Source organism: Meleagris gallopavo, chromosome 26 (assembly GCF_905368555.1).
Source record: "Meleagris gallopavo chromosome 26, MGAL_WU_HG_1.1, whole genome shotgun sequence".
NCBI classification, from domain to species: Eukaryota; Metazoa; Chordata; class Aves; order Galliformes; family Phasianidae; genus Meleagris; species Meleagris gallopavo.
The window spans coordinates 1,539,613-1,555,514 of NC_139429.1; the positions used below are offsets into that span (position 1 = coordinate 1,539,613).

The window sequence follows — 15,902 nt, forward strand, 5'->3', positions numbered from 1 at the left end:
CGTGAGGCCATTTGAAAAACAAAGCCTGTGCTGGAGCGTCAGAAAGAATGCACTAAATGTGGGAAATACAATGGGCATTACATCAGATTCCAGATATGGCAGATGATGAATCAGAGCAGCGCGCCTTCTCTGCATCTGGCAGCTGGTTACATCCACTGAGCCTGCCCTGAATCGGCCTTTCTAAGCTAAGGGAAGAAAATACCCGTGAAGAACTTTCAGAACGTGACCCACGTACCAGGAAAGGACAGCCCTCAAGTCCTCCCACACTTTTCTGTGCTCAACTGCACAACTGCAGGGTTGCATGGAAACATAACACAATAGCATGCTTGTATGCAAGTCAGTGCTGAAATGTTAGGGAGACTCATAGAAATCCCAAATAAAATAGGGCAACTTGAAAATCCTTTTTTTTTTTTTTTCTTTCTTTTTTCTCAAATGAGTACAGATAGCTGTTGAGAAATATGGGAAATAAAGCAACTTTATTTGGTCTCATCTATTTCCTTGTGCTATTTGTTATCCCAGCATTTCAGCACGGTATAATGAAATTGAAACTGGTTTTTATAAGATAAAGGGAGAAACTGACTCCATAAGTACAGGGAACTGCCCAGAGGAGTTGAGCTGAGGAAAAAATATAAGCAAATTGGGTAAGAAATTCAGTTCACTTCAGTTCCAAACATGTTTCTTGTCTAATGATTCAAGTCATTGAGTGTGAGTTAGAGAATTTGTATTTTTTTTTTTTTTTTAACTTGGTTCCTCATGGAAGGGACGTGTCAGTGCAATGGGGGTGGTTTCAGTATATATCTGCACCTCAATATGAAGGGCTGCGTTGGGGACTGTAGAAAAGTAGCTTGCACTGAGAGCTGAGCTTGCTGCAGTTCTCCAAAGGCAGAGGATGAGGAGAAGCAGCAGAACCTGCCCTCCTCTGCTATGGGCTCATTGGGCCACATCAGCCCAGGTTTGTGTGTGCTTGTGCAAAAGCTGTGTGTGGAGCAATCTGGAATAAACTAAGGGATACTGCACACATATTTAGGAAATCTCTGCTAAGCTACTAGCTTACACAGCTTGCTGAGTGCATGCTAATGGCAAACATGGACTAAGCAAAGCTGTGTTTTTCTGTGCTGCCATAACACAAACACCTCTTGAAGAAGAGCTACCATGAGAGGAAGGCAAAGAGCCCCACCGGTGCGACCCGTTAGCTGAATTCTCCAGCAGGGATCCCCGGAGCGGTCAATCAGCACAGCTCCTCCCCACCGCCAGAGGGCGCTCAGCCCTCCCCCGCCCTCCCAGCAGGGGGCGCTGCTCGCCTCCCCCAGTAGGGGGCGGAGCGCCGCGATAAGAAGAGAGCTCGGATTGGCGGGAAGGACCTCTGCGGAGCGGTGCGGGGATGAGAGCGGCGCGTTGATTGGTGGCGGGCATCCGGGGGGAGGGGGAGTGGTGAAGGCCTGGGCAGCGGTTCCCCCCCTCCCCGTGAGTCGGCCCCCTCTTCCCCCCCCTATTTGCTCCCCGGCCCCTACACTTGGCCTCTTCCCGAGTCTTTTCTCGACGACTTTCGTGCCTCATCTTCGCGGGCGGAGGCGTTTCAGCCAATCAGCGCGCGCCGCCGCTGACTGTTGCCAGGCAGATTATGGTAATGAGGTCCGGGCGGCCGCCCCCCCCCTCCCGCTCTGCAGCTACCATTGTGAGGTGAGGACAGGTGGGGGGGTTTGGGGCCGCAGCGGGGCCGGCGGCGGAGGCCGGGACGCGGCAACCGCACGGGACCCCCTCAGGTAACGCGATGGGACGGTCCGGGAGGGCAGCGCGGTGCGGGGCCGCCGCGGGGCCGCGCCGGGGGTTTCGGCCGCGTTGTTTTAGTCGCACCCAAGATGGCGCCCGGAGCTGGCGGCTGCTGAGCGCTGCGGCCGGGATAAACCGTTCGCTCCCGGGAGTGGGGGGGGGGGGGAAGAAGGGCGCGATCGTTCCCCTCCCCCCCCCCAACCCCGCGGGAGAGGTACGGTCCGCTCCCCGCCCCAGCCGGGATCCCCCACCCGCCCCGGCCGGAGGGAAAGGGGCTGCCCCCACCCCTGCCCCCCTCCCCGGATGGTACAGTCCGGACCCCGGCACCTCGCTACGGGCGGGGGGTGTGTATGTGTGTGTCTGTGTGTGTGTGTCTGTGTGTGCTGCAGCCATCTTGTTCCCCCCCAGCGCTGTGGGCGCTCAGCCCCCCGTTACGGCGGGCCGCTCGCTTTCCTCGGCCCGCTCTTTAGCCCGGCTCCCCTCCCTCAGGCAGCCGGGCCTTCCCATCTCCTCTCCTCTGCCCGCTCGGCGCGGCCTTTAGCCGGCAGCCCCTGCCCCTCTGTCCCCCCCCGGTGCCTCCCTCGGTGGTTGGTGCTGTGTGAGCGTCGGGCTGGCGGGGGGCGGCGGGGGTCACTCGCACTAAGGAGAGCGGGTAGGGGCGCACCGGCCCCCACCTGATTGGCCGTGTGCCTCGCGCCCCCGTTTACCATTGGTTTAGAGAGAGGAGGGGGCATTGCGCCCCACTCCTCGGATTGGCTGCGGTGGGGCGAGGAGAGTTTATAAGGGACAGGCGGGGGCACCTGTGGGCTTCAGCTGCCCCTGCGCGGAGCGGCTCCTCTAGGGCGGCTGTGGGGTTGATAGGGAGGGCTTGGCAACCCTCGCTGCCATGTTGGAGGTACCAGGGTGGGCCCGGCCGAGGGCTCCTGCCGTGTTGGGTGCTCTGCAGGCCTGCAGGATAGAACGAGGGCCATGTGTAGCTTCTGTGTGTGGGCTCTGATAGCTGCCCTTGTTGTGCTCAGGTTGGTTTTTGTAGCGGTGTTGGTGGTTGCCTCAGCCAAGTGAGCTGAGGGCCGTGGGATGGCTGTTAGGTGTGACTGACTTATTTCTTTATGGGACCTCCTGCTCTCAAGGTTTGCAGTGTTGAGTTGCTGGATCTGCTCCTGTGTTGCTCTGGTATTGAAAAAGTGTTAAACTATGGAGTTAAAATGGAAAAAATGAGGCCTTGGGTCTTTGTCTTATAGACCCTAAAGAGACAGCTGACCCCATAAAGGGTTCATTATCCTTCATGTTGTTTGGAGGCTGCTCTTACAGGCTGCTCGTTGCGGATCCCTGGAAGGAGCCTTTCCAAAGCTTAAAATCCTCCTTCCCAGGTCTTTCATTTTTGAACCTGATCTTCACAGCTGAAGGACTGAGATGAGTGGGCAGTGTTTGCTGTTTGGTTATCTGCACACAATGCTTCCATCACATTAGTGCTGTGTTTGTGGTTCTTACGGGCTTTCAAAGGACGAGTGAGCTCAAGGCTGGCTATCCCCGTGAAATGCATATCAATATTTCTACTTACGAGTTTAAGCAGCAATAGAGACTATATTGAACTCTTTCTTCTATTATGTTTTTCAACGATCGAATTTTCTTCCTCTTAGCTAAGTCAGAAGATGAAACACTTGTGAATCAACTGATTCTACAAGAGGGTTATTGGACTCTTTTGTTGTGATAAAGTAATTGGTGGTCTCAAGCTTCCTAACACCTTCATTTGTAGGAGCAGTAGGGAGGTGTATTTCTCAAGCTAGTCCTAAAACGAATAACTTGTCTCCTGAAATGTGATGCTTTTTAGCACTTTGCTACGTGCATTCTTCTCTTGTGTATGAGCTGTTTGAAATGAAGACAGCTTTATTACCTTGGTGTAGGGTGAGATATCGACGTGACTGTTGTTATCTGATGGAATAACTGACCGCTTGCTCTTGACAAGAAGTTGGTGTGAGGAGCTTGCTCTCATCTGACACCTTTCTTTGCTGCTAACCTGCATAGGAAATCCTTAGATGAGCTCTGTGATGTTAATTTGCTTTGTAGTAAGCAGCTACTTTCAGTGTGCTTCTGACCACCTGCAGTTGCTGTCAGCTGTGTAAACAACATTTTAATTAATTTGTAAGTGTAGTTCATTGTGGAGGCTGACTTAATGTTGTGGATTTTGTTTTGGCTTAAACAAGAGCTGAGCTGTTTGCCACTTCTATTTTTTGTGTCAGTATACCATAGAAATACAAGCAGCCTGATGTGTTAGGTAGGCACCTGCTGTTCAGGAGGCCTGGTTTGTTCTCAGTTTGTTCTCTTGCACTTCACACCAGCAGTCGTTCTGCAGCAGGCAAGTCTTGGGGCTGTTTCTTAATGTGCGGAAAAGAGGTTTTGTCATCTGAAAGCAGCGATTTAATGCAGAGGGGTGGGAGAGGGAGGAAAGAAGCAGCGCAGTTTGCAGGAATGGGAGCAAATTGCAGCTGTAAGTGGGGGTGGCTTTGGGAGGAGGAATAGGATACGAGGGAGGAGGAATGGAACTGAGTGAGGTGGTGGTGTGGTTTTTGGTTAAAAAGATGCATTTGCAACAGTGTAGACACAGTTTGATACAGATGCTTTCCTTCTTTTCCTTGTTACTCTCCAGGAAGTGCCTTCCCTGCTTTGTTCCTTTATCATTTTTCTCTGTCGTTTATAAACCAAATCAATTAAGTAAATGAGGTCACTACCTCGAGCAGCTGAATCCTGAGATTTGTGGTTTATGGCAGTGGCAGATGCTGAGGATATCACAGGGACCTGAGAGCGCAAAACATTTGAAAGAAGAAAATGACATGAAAAATGTAATAATGTGTTCAGAAAGCTGAGGAGGAGGAAGAAATCAATTATAGGGGTGACTAAGAAGAACGTGTGTATAAACATAGATTTTAAACTTGTCTCTTTGCCCACTGAGAACAGGAAGGACAGAGACTGTGAGAAACACTTGGTTATACAAGAACTAAGGCTGCACAGAAGTGTCATCAAGAGCTGCATCTCCAAGCAGGTCTGCAGGCAGCTCTGTGCAGTTCTGTACGATGCAAATCTGCCTTGGAGTTCACTTGCAGTTCTAGATTATCTCCCGTGTTTTGTGGGATAAACAGACTTGTAGCTACTTATGTGGTACTTCCAGAGAATAGCTGCACCATGCTGTTGTGATGTTTTTGTAGCTTGGGCAGTGCCCTTTAATACATCACACAAGCCCTTTCATTGATGCAGCAGGAGAGGACTTGCCTTGGAGATCTAAGAGGCCTCTTCCAGCTCGTTGTGCTGTGATGGATGTGGTGTAAGGATGCAGCTAGATCAATTCATTATGTGCAATTTGAGGAAAGAGGGAGTTGGTGTTTGGCTGAGTTGTTCTATTTATTATATGGCTAAATAAATTGAAGCCATTTTTCCTTTTGTGGAAATAAATAATCTCTGCTGTCCCAGCCCTGTGTATGATTTCTATTCCTAACTCACCAATAAAGCATAAATATTGTGGCTATATATTACCTGATTATTAACATGCAGACAATGCACAAGAGCTGAGTTCCTTGAAACAATATGTGGTTTTGATGAATGAGGATGCAGAGGAAGAGACAGCAGTTGTGACTCAGTAGTCAATGAGGTTGGAACCCCAGCGTGCTTCCCAGCCATCTGCTGCAGTGGGAGCACCTCCTTGCCAAGGAACCTCAGGAAATGCACCAACTCTGCCTCCGAAGCAAGCTGGGGTAATTAACTTAAGTGTGGGATATAGCTTTTGCAGACACATGTGATGTTCCTTTTGAGGATCGTAAATCACTTTCATATTAAAAGCTGGAGGAAGACCCGTGGTCATAAAACCCCCTTTTGTAGCAATCTTGCTGTCCTTGCATATGGTTAACAGTGAAAAAGAGTGGTCAGTGAGCTCAGTACTTAAAGAATTAAGCTAATAGCCACTGCTGTTATTGCTGCAGGGAACTCCGGTCTATATGCAAGCCTCTTCTACACTAGGGAGTAAATCACATTAGCTTTTTTTATGTGCCATTATTGTAAAGTGGCTTCTCATCTGAGATACTGCAGTGGCTTTATGAGTCCCTGAGAAGGAAAGCAGATTTCTCCCTTTGCCCAGCTTTAATGTTCCCCCATCGCTGTCATCTCAAAGAAGGGACAAGGATGGATGTTTGGCAGCTGCTGGCTCCGCTGCTTTCTCAGCAGAATGTTCTTAATTGAACTTGGAGAGCTCTCTGCAGATGAAGTCTCAGGAGTTTTTGTCTGTATCTCCTGTGTAGCCCAATGGTTGAAGGAAAGTCTCATTCCCTAATAGCAGCTGTGTGAAGGTGTATAGGTGCTGTGTATAGGTGCTGTGTATAGGTGCTGTGCATAGGTGCTGTGCATAGGTGCTGTGCATAGGTGCTGTGCATAGGTGCTGTGCATAGGTGCTGTTGATCCTTTTTATGACTTTCAGAGCTGAACTTCTCTTTGCAGCGCTGTGTGGCTTCACTTTTCAATTTCTGTCAAAAATCCTTGCATGCCAAATAAAAAGAACAGCTGCTTTGCTGTCTTGTGAGCCCTTTTCTCAAAGCGCTGCTCGATCCCATTCCCAGCTGATGGGGTCGCAGGGGCACTGCAGGGTGGTGTGGTCTGCCTGCAGGTAGGCAGTGCTTTCATCAGCTCTCGCCCTTGGCAGGCGGATGTCTGCTGCTGAGGACAGCAAGGCTAATGAGGACGTTGGTGTTGGGTGGTGAATGAGGTGCTTTGCCCTGAGCAGAGTTCATCCAGAGCTGAATGCAGCAAATAGGGAAAGCTGCTGATTTAATGATACAGCTTCAGATGCTGCTGGAATGGGAGAGAGGGGTTACAGTGTATTGTGGAGGTCAGAAGGAGTTCTCAAGTAAGTTTTCCTCGAAGATGAAGAGCTGGTCAAACACAAAGAGGCTTTCCATGCAGAGGAGAGACATCACCATTAATGAGCATTCTGGATTGGATGAGGAAGAACTGAAGATGAAGGCCATAGGTCTGTGGCAGCTGCAGGTCTGCAGTGGGTGTTAAGAAAAGGAGGGTAAATACAAACAGCATCCTGAAATGAACCAGTTTCCTCCTGGACAGTTTGTTGGCTTACCTGCACTTACCCAGTGAGGCAGGCAGCTGGGTGTTTTGGTGCATAGGTATAGAGGAGAGTTCTGTTCCTGTCCTGTGTCTGCTGACTGCACTCTGATTCCAGACCAGATGCTTAGCAGCTGTGCTGAGGTCCTTTAATGATCTGAAGTCATGGAGCTGTGCTATCATGCCATGTTTGCACTGCATCCTGTTGCTGCTTTGCTGTTCTGATGCTCTGCAGTGCTACTGGGTTAAATTTATACCCACTGCTGCCCCAGCTCATGTCCTTACCCGTATGGATTGGGTGAAACACACCTGCTATTCTGGGGAGGAAAATGCTGTCTTTAGCTATTGTAAATGGTTTAGTATGTTGTCACTGCTTCCTGCTCGTGTGCATGCTGCTTATCTGGCTGTGTGTAGGTGTTGGGGTGGTCGTGTGTTGGATGACAGCTCCCAAAGTGTGTGTGCCCCGTTAAGGTGCTTGTCGTGGCGTTTTGCTCTATTGGAAATGCCTCATGTTGTATGGGCAGAAACCTCAGCAGCTGCAAAGCACAGCCTGGGGGCACACAGTGCAGAGAGCAAGCAGAGGCTGTCCCCTTGTGTGCCAGTAGCTGGGTAATACTGGCACTTTGATTTAAGCCTGAAGTCTCACGCTTCTGCTAAGAAACTAACGAAGCTTGCAGCTAGACCCTGTGAGAGAGAAAAGTGCTCTTCTTTACCTGCATCTCCCAAAGTGCTCTTGTTAGCAGGATTGATGGAGGCACCACGTGGCCTGACGTACTCATCCTGCTTCCTCTGCAGCTGATTTGATAGGAATAAAACGCTGAGGCTCTGTGTGCTGAGCTGGACGTCTGTTGCTTCCTTGTGCTGTGTGACAGCTCTGCTGATTGAAACCCACTGGGAAATCAATAAAATCTTGAGGCTGTCAGTGTCACAGCTGTAATGATCTTTGATGGGGGATATGAGGAAGAAAATAAGGTCATGCAGGATTAATTAGGGAGCGTCCTATGTAGAAGGACGTGGGAACAAAGTTGTCGTGTCTTTCTGTGCTCAGTGTAGGGGAGGTTCCTCGGGTGCCTGTTGGTGTCGTGGGTGACTTTGGTGATAACAGAAGTGATAAGAAGTCGGAGATGGAGCAGTGGTGTAGGAGTGCATCCCAGAGGAGTGGATTCCAGGCCTTATTTTGTGGTACAGAAGCTCAACAAATCCTGCAGCTCGCGTTCTCTGGCTGTTATTGCTACACAACTGTCTGCATGTATTTTATTTCTCCAGGAAGCAGCCACAGGTAATGGCACCATTCACAGAAACCACACCACTGAGCCTCTGAATTGGCTCATCCTTGCTCTTTTTCCCTAACATTTGAGATGTGTTAACTTTCAGAACTAGGATAAAACTTGAAATTAGTGTATTCTGCTTTCTCTTCCGTCTTTTTACTTTTTTTTTGTAGATATGCATCTTCATGTCTAGTTTTGTCTATTTAAAACCCACGTGGAACCACGAGTCTCCTTCCCACTCAAGCTGTAAGTTATCTGTGCTAAATGAGCTGCTGGAGTGAGTCAGCAGCTGCCCTCAGACCTCCGGTGTCTGTTGGTGGGGAAACTCAGCCAGAGCTCCCACTTGTTGCACCACGTGGAGAGAGCCATAGCCCTGCCTTTCTCTTCATTTAATCTCTGATTAATTTAATTGCATTCTTCCTAATCATGTAATTCTATTATTCTTATTTTAAAAATCAAAACAACAAACCGTGAAACCTTTGCCACTTATTGTTCTGGGCAATTAAGTATTGGTTAATTGATTAAACTACTGGCTATTGTTAGTCCAGTTAGCTGAACTGGCTCTTGTTTCTGACTGCCATTAGTTAACAGAGCTGTTTGGGATGGACAGAGCTGAACCAAGTTGGCAGGAAGGCATTCAGTTTGATGTGAAACTGTTCAGGCTGTTACTGCCACAAACACAGCCCCGTTCCTCGGTGGTTCTGCAATCACCAAAAGGTCTGAACCCAACGAAACGAGGCATGGAGTTCAGCGAAAGTGGGGGGATGAGATGGGATTAATCCTGGGATTTTCTCCTTAATAAAGCAGCGAGAAGCCTTGAGACAGCAGGATGAAAGTGTAAGGGTGGATATTTCCTACCATCTCAGAGCTTATGTGAGCTGTAATAGAGAAGCTGTATTTATTTGTAAACAACCCATGTTTGAGCACTGTGGAAGCACGGCTGGGAGCTCTGTCCACTGCTGCAGTTCTTTTTTCCCATATTAACGAGATCCCCTAGCTAAAGCATAGCATGCAGGTACACCTACTTCTTTCCTTTTCTCTTCAGTGCCTTTTCTGGATGCCTTGTAATGAGCCGTGAGAACAGAGATAGCATTTCTGTTCGTTTATCCCTGATGCAGCATGAGCCCAGTGAGTGAGAGCTGCCTGTCCCATGTTGTAGCGTGTTGCTCAGCACGAGGCAGCAGATGCTGGGCTCTGGCAATGCCCAGAAATAACTTTCCCAAACTCTGTGTACGTGGAAGTGATGTGATTTCTTTTTGAGTTTATTTCCTCCCCCCGCATTTGGTTCAGTGATGTTTCTGTGCTGTTGGTTTCCATGTTCTGGCTCAGTCAGTGCTCGGGTCTGCGGAGCTTATTCATTCGTGGTGAAATCAGCAGAAGGCAGAAAATGACTGCTTTTTTCCTTATCTTTTTTTAGCTTGACGTTGATGAGCCAACTGCTGGCATTTATGGGAATAAAATATGACTAAAATAATTTGCATTTAAAATGCAAATGAATGAAAGCATCAGCAAGGAGCCTTCTGCTTTCTTCGTGGAGCACAGACAGGGTGCTGGCATTGGATCAGTCCAGGGAGGCTGAGTATAAAGCAAAGTTAATTGGAGTAACTGAGAAATGAAATGGGCTCAGCCTCATGCTAATTCCAGGGCCTGTGGATTCAGTGTGACATTAGAGACAAAGAATTGGGAAGGTGCTGAACCACTGACTGAACCAATCGCCAGAGCCATGAATTACCCTTCTGAGATTCCCAGTGGCAGATTGGGAGGCCTCAGTAAAATTGCAAGAGGTGAATAAAACACAGCTTGAGAGCAATTTGTCAGGATCTTTGGACTTGCATCAATTAGAGTTTACGTTTCATTATTCTTTTTCTAAAAGTTGCCTTTGTCACATTACCTGAACGCCAGCTGGGCCTGCCCTTCTGTGTGAGGAGAAAGCTGTCTGTGAGTGTGAGGCCAGCAATGCATCTCTGAATGTATCCTTGCCTGTTAGAAGTTTAATGTTGATTTTTGGCATAGTTTATTGATTTCTGGCCTTGTGTATGCCAGCAGGACCACGTGCAGAATGTTCTGCTGCATGCTTGTGGCTGAGGAGGGATGTGCAGGAGGAGTTCAGTACCCTTCAGTGCGATGGCTGAGTTCTTTCCAGCTCCTAGTAAGGAGAAAATAATTAGGCAACATGCTTGAGAATGGACAGTGAAAATGCCTGTGTTCATTAAGTGAAGCCTGCTTTTATTCTGCAGTATGTTCCTGTAGTGCAGTAGCTGATAGCTCCCTTCCATCACAACAAAAACAGGCTGTTACACGTGTGTTTTCATATCTCCATCTCCTTTCCTTCCAGCCATGTTACTGAAGATCCCCTTGTCTTCTGGAAGTAGAAGCACAGTGAAGAGATGAATCTATTCAGCCAGACATTCCTCCAATAGTTATTTCCCATCGTGGAGCACCACGGCAGGGAGGAGATGGACTCGAAAGAAGAAAGTCCTCAGGTGTGGCCTGACTCTGCTGAGCAGGACCAGAATGCTGCTCAGGTGACTTGTGCCTTGGTTTCTGCTTCTGCTGGATTAGGCTCAGCGTAGTGGCTTTGCAAGCAAATGTTCCCATTCAGCTGTTTTCTTTTTCAATTTTTTTTGAAACTGTCTGGAAAATCAGCTTGTATCGGAGAGGAAATAGAAACATACTTGTAGTGATTCCAGAAAGTGAGCTGTGCAAACCACAGCAGTGAGCACACAGGCATTTGAAATGTATGAAATGAAACCAACCAGTAGCAATATGCATTCAGTGTCCAAAAATAAATATATACAGTTGTGGGAAAGTGAAAGGATATTCAGATTAATAAACATTAAGAAAATATGTGGTCTGTGGCAGCCCATTCTGTTAGCATCAATTGAATCAGCTGGAACTGTGGGTGGACCTTTTAGGAAAGTAATACAATTTTTTCCAGTCAGACATCTGGGGAGTGGGGAAGAGAGAAATGTTAATTGTCACTGACTAATGTAGTCAGATTCTGCTGTGTGCAGCTAGTCCCTCCATCTCTGAGACAATGCAGCTGAGAATTTTTAGAAGACTGATTTATTTCTTTGAATATGTTATGAAGAGAGTGCTGCGTGTCATTTGAACCACAAGCCAAGGAATCTTGGCTTTTCTGGTAGCTTCCAGCTTTGAAATTTGCAAAGAAAAGCAGCTTTCAGTAACCTGTGTTTCTCTGCAGTGGGATAACAGTGCTGCTGTTTGCACACAGCAGTTAAAAGGTTTGATCAGTATTTGCAGAGCACTCTCCAAATGTGAAACACTGCATGCATTTTTACTGTAGTGTTTGCATAAGGATTTATTGTATGGAATCAGTGCTTAGCATCCCCTGGGGAGTGCCAGGTGTCTTCTGAAACAAACTAAAGGGTGAAATGAAGTAAATAAAATTTGCAGATGTGGCCTTATTTTATGTGAAAATGCAGAGTGATGGATGTGGATACCAAAGCTAGGTTTCCTGCTAACTGTCCTATTTTTTTTTCTGTGCGCTGAAAATGGTTTTCAACGTATAAAAGGTGTCAACAGATAAGTATGTTCTTATTACCACTGGACTCATTAATTCTGGCTTGTTTTAGGTAATATTAAGTCAAAACAAATGCATTTGCATTTGAACTGCCCTGGAGGCAACTGTTCTAGTAGCCATTGGAGTCATTGCTTCATGTTTTCAGTTATGTTTCCCTGTTTAAACATTGTCTGCTGCTCCGAAGAAGCAATCACAGACATACTATTGCTGTCTTGTGATAGCTGCAATCCTATTTCTTGAAGCAGTAATCAAAGTTAATAGATTCTGCTAGCCAGTTTATCAAACAGAAAAATTTCTTGCAACTATGGAAGTAGCCGAAGTAATTATCATAAATCCAGAAAGCAAGATAGAAAATAAAGAGAAACAGAGCATGTAGTGGAAATGCTGAGGCACAGCCTGAAGCAGTGATGGAGCACCTGGTGGGAAGGCAGGGCCAGCCCAGGGCAGCTCAGGTGCATGCAATGCACTGAGTGATGGAAGGGCTGCAGCCAGGATCCACCCCTTCCCAGCCCTCATTTAAGGGCTGGCAGTGGAGGTGAGGGGATCTTGCTGGAGATCCCTGCATATGTGAGGCTGTTGCATTTGAGCAGGTCCTCCCTTGCTGCAGCCTAGGACTTTGCTGTTCTGCTGTCACTGCTGCTGCTTCCACCTCATTACTGTGTACCAATAAATCCCAGACAAAAGTTCAAATCCAGATGTTTTCTCTTACAAATTTTCAAGGGATGTTCCAAGAGTTGTTTGAATGCATGCTCTATACCAGTAAGGTCTTGAATTAAAATGCAGGGTAAAACCTGGAACCAGTGGTGGTTATTACATCCAGATTTCTGTGCTGCTAGCATAATTTAGATGAGTTCATGAATACATATATTACACACTGGGGTTTCTATTGTTGTCCTAACAGCTGGTTAGATATTAGGGGCATGAGGTGGTGGATGCCTCCACAGCCGATACCTGCAGCCGTTCCAGTCCCGGATCTGTTTTTCTTCCAGGTGCACTTTGTCCCAGAAGCAGGGACAGTGGCACAGATCGTGTACAGCGAGGAGCAGGAGCGTCCCTCCCAGCAGGTGGTGTACACAGCAGATGGCACCTCGTACACCTCCGTGGACACCTCGGAGCACACGCTGGTTTACATCCATCCCGTGGAAGCTACGCAGGCACGTGTGGTTCTGAGCCCACCCCTCCCTTATGGCATCTAGGAAATAAAACAGGCTTGTTTGAGATTAAAGCCAGCTGCCAGCGAGTGGTGTGACTGGAAAATAGCAGGCAGTTACTCCTAACGCTTTTATCTGCCCGTTGCTGAACAGGGACTTCATGCTGTTCGTTTCGGTCTGATGTGCAAATGTGGTAATCAAAGGATGTTGAGGCTATGAATTATGAAACGCTTGTTATTTCACTAAAGGTGGACAGGGTGGTAATTAAATCAAAAGTGTTTTTGAAAACGCTTAATAGTTTCTCCAGAAATTCTGCCTCTGCCTGTATTTGGTAAAAAGCTGAGAGATCTGTGTCTTCAGGAAGAGTCCTTGTTTGCACAGTGCAGTTTTAATTATTAATTGTAACAATAACAGCCTTGGCTTTTTGCAGAAGATCTCGGTGAATTCAATCTAATTTTGTAATCTCTGTTCACAGAAGTTGTTGATTGCATAGGCCTCAGTTATTTTTCTTCGTAATTATAAGAAATATCAAAGCTTTTTTTTTTCCCTCTGATAGAGTGTGTTTATATGGAGTTAATATAGCATACATCTGTACCTCTGCATGGATAGACTTTAAAAATCCAGCAAACAAAACACAAATAGACGTGCTTCATCAGAGTGCTTTATGTTCTTGGACAGAACAGACCAATATTGCTGCTGAGTGCCTGTATGTGACACTGCCAGCAGCACTGGCGTAGATTTCTGTGGCATCATCTTGTCTCTTGTGCAGTTTTCAGCCAAATAAAAAGCAGTTCCCATGTGGTGGGGTGTTCTGAGATAAGATACCAAGAGGATATCTCCCAGGAAGTTAATGACCAAGTGATTCTGCAACTCTCTGAATATTATCACTTTATCTAAATTAAAAAATGCACTGTAGTAATAAGACATGATCATGCAAAAAGCACCAAGGGAGTTCTTACCATCTCGTGCTTCAGTTTGCTGGAGCCAGGCTGCTGTGTGCTCAAGTGTTTCAAATGTTGGCCAAGCAAGCAGGCAAGCTGCTGTCAATGCTTAGTGTTCCTCTGAGTTTTCTCTTCTGATATAGCAGCTCTCCCAGCAGAGCTGTTCTTGAGGAGTAGCATATGAATATTGGAGTTGTCATGTCTCCTATTAAATGAAAGCAGGCATCCTCATCCTACCAAATTCATATGTGGGATGTGCTGATATCCACATGCTTTCTTTTGAAGAGCTCTTTTGAACTTGGAGGAAAAAAAAAAAGAATCTGCTGGGTTAGTAGGCATGTTAAAAGCCAGCAAAGCAGTTATTGTTATGGGGATTGCATTTTGGTGGCAGAGCAATACTCGTGTGCCTCGGGAATGATCAACCTAAGGCCAGTTTGATAAGCCTTTCTCACTTTGTCTAGACTCTGTTTACAGATCCGTCCCAAGTGGCTTATGTCCAGCAGGATGCCACCACGCAGCAGGTAAGAAAGAGACCTCGTTTTCTTTGGGCTTGAAATTATAAGGAACGTTAGTGACAGAGCATAAAGAGCTTACTCTGAATTTGCAAGATGGCAACCTTCAGTCATTTACCATCCAGTGATGGTGAACAAAAAGCAGGTGTTGGTGAGAGACTGTTATCTTGGCCCTTTTGTGCATCAGTGTCAATAAAAAGCATGAATTTATTTTTTTAATACATGTTCAACAGCAATACGAGTTTACTGTCCCAGATATCATGGAAAATCTTTCAATAGTATTGCTTTAAGTCAGTCAGCAGGCTGATACATCTGACTTTATTTTAATGTCATTCTGGAATGACTGAGTTAGAAGTTGTTCCCATACAGACTGATCAAAATACCTAGAAGCCCCTAAAAGCTTCCAAGGGGTAGAGATTGGTTTTGAGCCAAGCTCTCAAACTACCAGAAACTTCCCTGGAAAATAAGTATGGAACCTGAAGGAACTTAGCTGTTGGTTTATTTAATTTTTTGGGGGTTTCCCTGGGCTGGCGTGCTTGTCTGTAGGAAGTGGTCTGGGAATAGAAATGCCCCTGGAATGGCATGTGTGAACTGGTGTTAGATGTGAATTATCACCACACTGCTGATGCTATCATTAGAATGTGTATTGGCAGTCCTGGAGCAGAGTGGGGGGTTGAATGTGCATTGAAAATAAAGCTTTTTGTTTAAAGGAGACCTAAACTGAGACACAAAACTGGAAACTCTGAATGGCACAGAGGTGTTAGCTGCTTTTTTTACTTTTCTTTTGAAGGTGTCACTTTGGATTTTTGCCATATCAGTTTTGCTCCGGCAGAAAGCCAGAAAGTTCTATTTGATCATCTCAAAGCTTATTCAGCAAGCTTCCCCAGTAAATATATGATGAAATCGGAGGGATGGGATGCTTACCTGCAGTGCAGGTGACTCTGACAATAGGCTGTGAGCTGCTGCTCTGATATGTTGAGCACCAAGGGCGTCAGAAGTTCTTGTCTGTGTGTCTTCAGACTGCCCTCCTTTCTGAGACTGGCAGCAGTCCCAGCAGAACAATCTCATTATGGCACTTATTACCTTTGCAGGTGTTTTTACATCAGCATTTCATGTAGGACATCCCTGAACAAAGGCATCTTTGTCTTTGAAAAGTTTTACTTTAAAAAAAAATAGTATAAATTTCCTTTTAAAATAACGCCTATATTCTTTGCATTGTCTGGAATTTACATGGAAATGAAAATTAGAGATGTTTGAGGTGTGATTAGCAGTGAGAAGTGCTAATATGTGGTACAAATAGACGTGGGGTTGTATGAGCCTCTCGATGCTGGCGGAGCTGGGGGTGTGCTGCTGAACAAGGATGCTTTTCTGTTGCCCCTTGGCGTCCAGCATGGCAGCAGTGGGCAGTTCAGCTGTGATCCTGGAGGTTTCCTGTTTGCTTTCATGCACTTCCCTGCAGTCTCTTTATTCTTTTTTTTCCTGTAGGTTTATAAGCAGTTTCATAAATTACTTTTAATACATCTTTAAGCTAGATTTGAAGTTTTAAAACTATCTGCTTATGTTATGAATTTTCTTGTGTTCCTTTAGTGCTGGCGTACTTCACTGTTCTCAGTTCT

At 46.5% G+C, this 15,902-nt stretch overlaps 1 protein-coding gene across 12 annotated transcripts in view; it reads left to right on the plus strand.

Moving 5' to 3' along the window:
- The first annotated feature begins 1,625 nt into the window (after positions 1–1,625).
- The window catches only part of PRDM10 (PR/SET domain 10), a 39,415-nt gene continuing 25,138 nt past the window's right edge, over positions 1,626–15,902 (plus strand). The window contains exons 1-6 of one of the 12 annotated variants that reach the window (XM_085209123.1): positions 2,122–5,516; positions 6,676–6,798; positions 7,919–8,149; positions 10,474–10,663; positions 12,672–12,836; positions 14,236–14,295. In XM_085209123.1, the coding sequence (XP_085065249.1) occupies positions 10,595–10,663; positions 12,672–12,836; positions 14,236–14,295 (294 nt within the window). In that variant the 5' untranslated portion in view covers positions 2,122–5,516; positions 6,676–6,798; positions 7,919–8,149; positions 10,474–10,594. The other 11 variants (XM_085209122.1, XM_085209120.1, XM_085209121.1 and 8 more) reach the window with 11 other exon arrangements.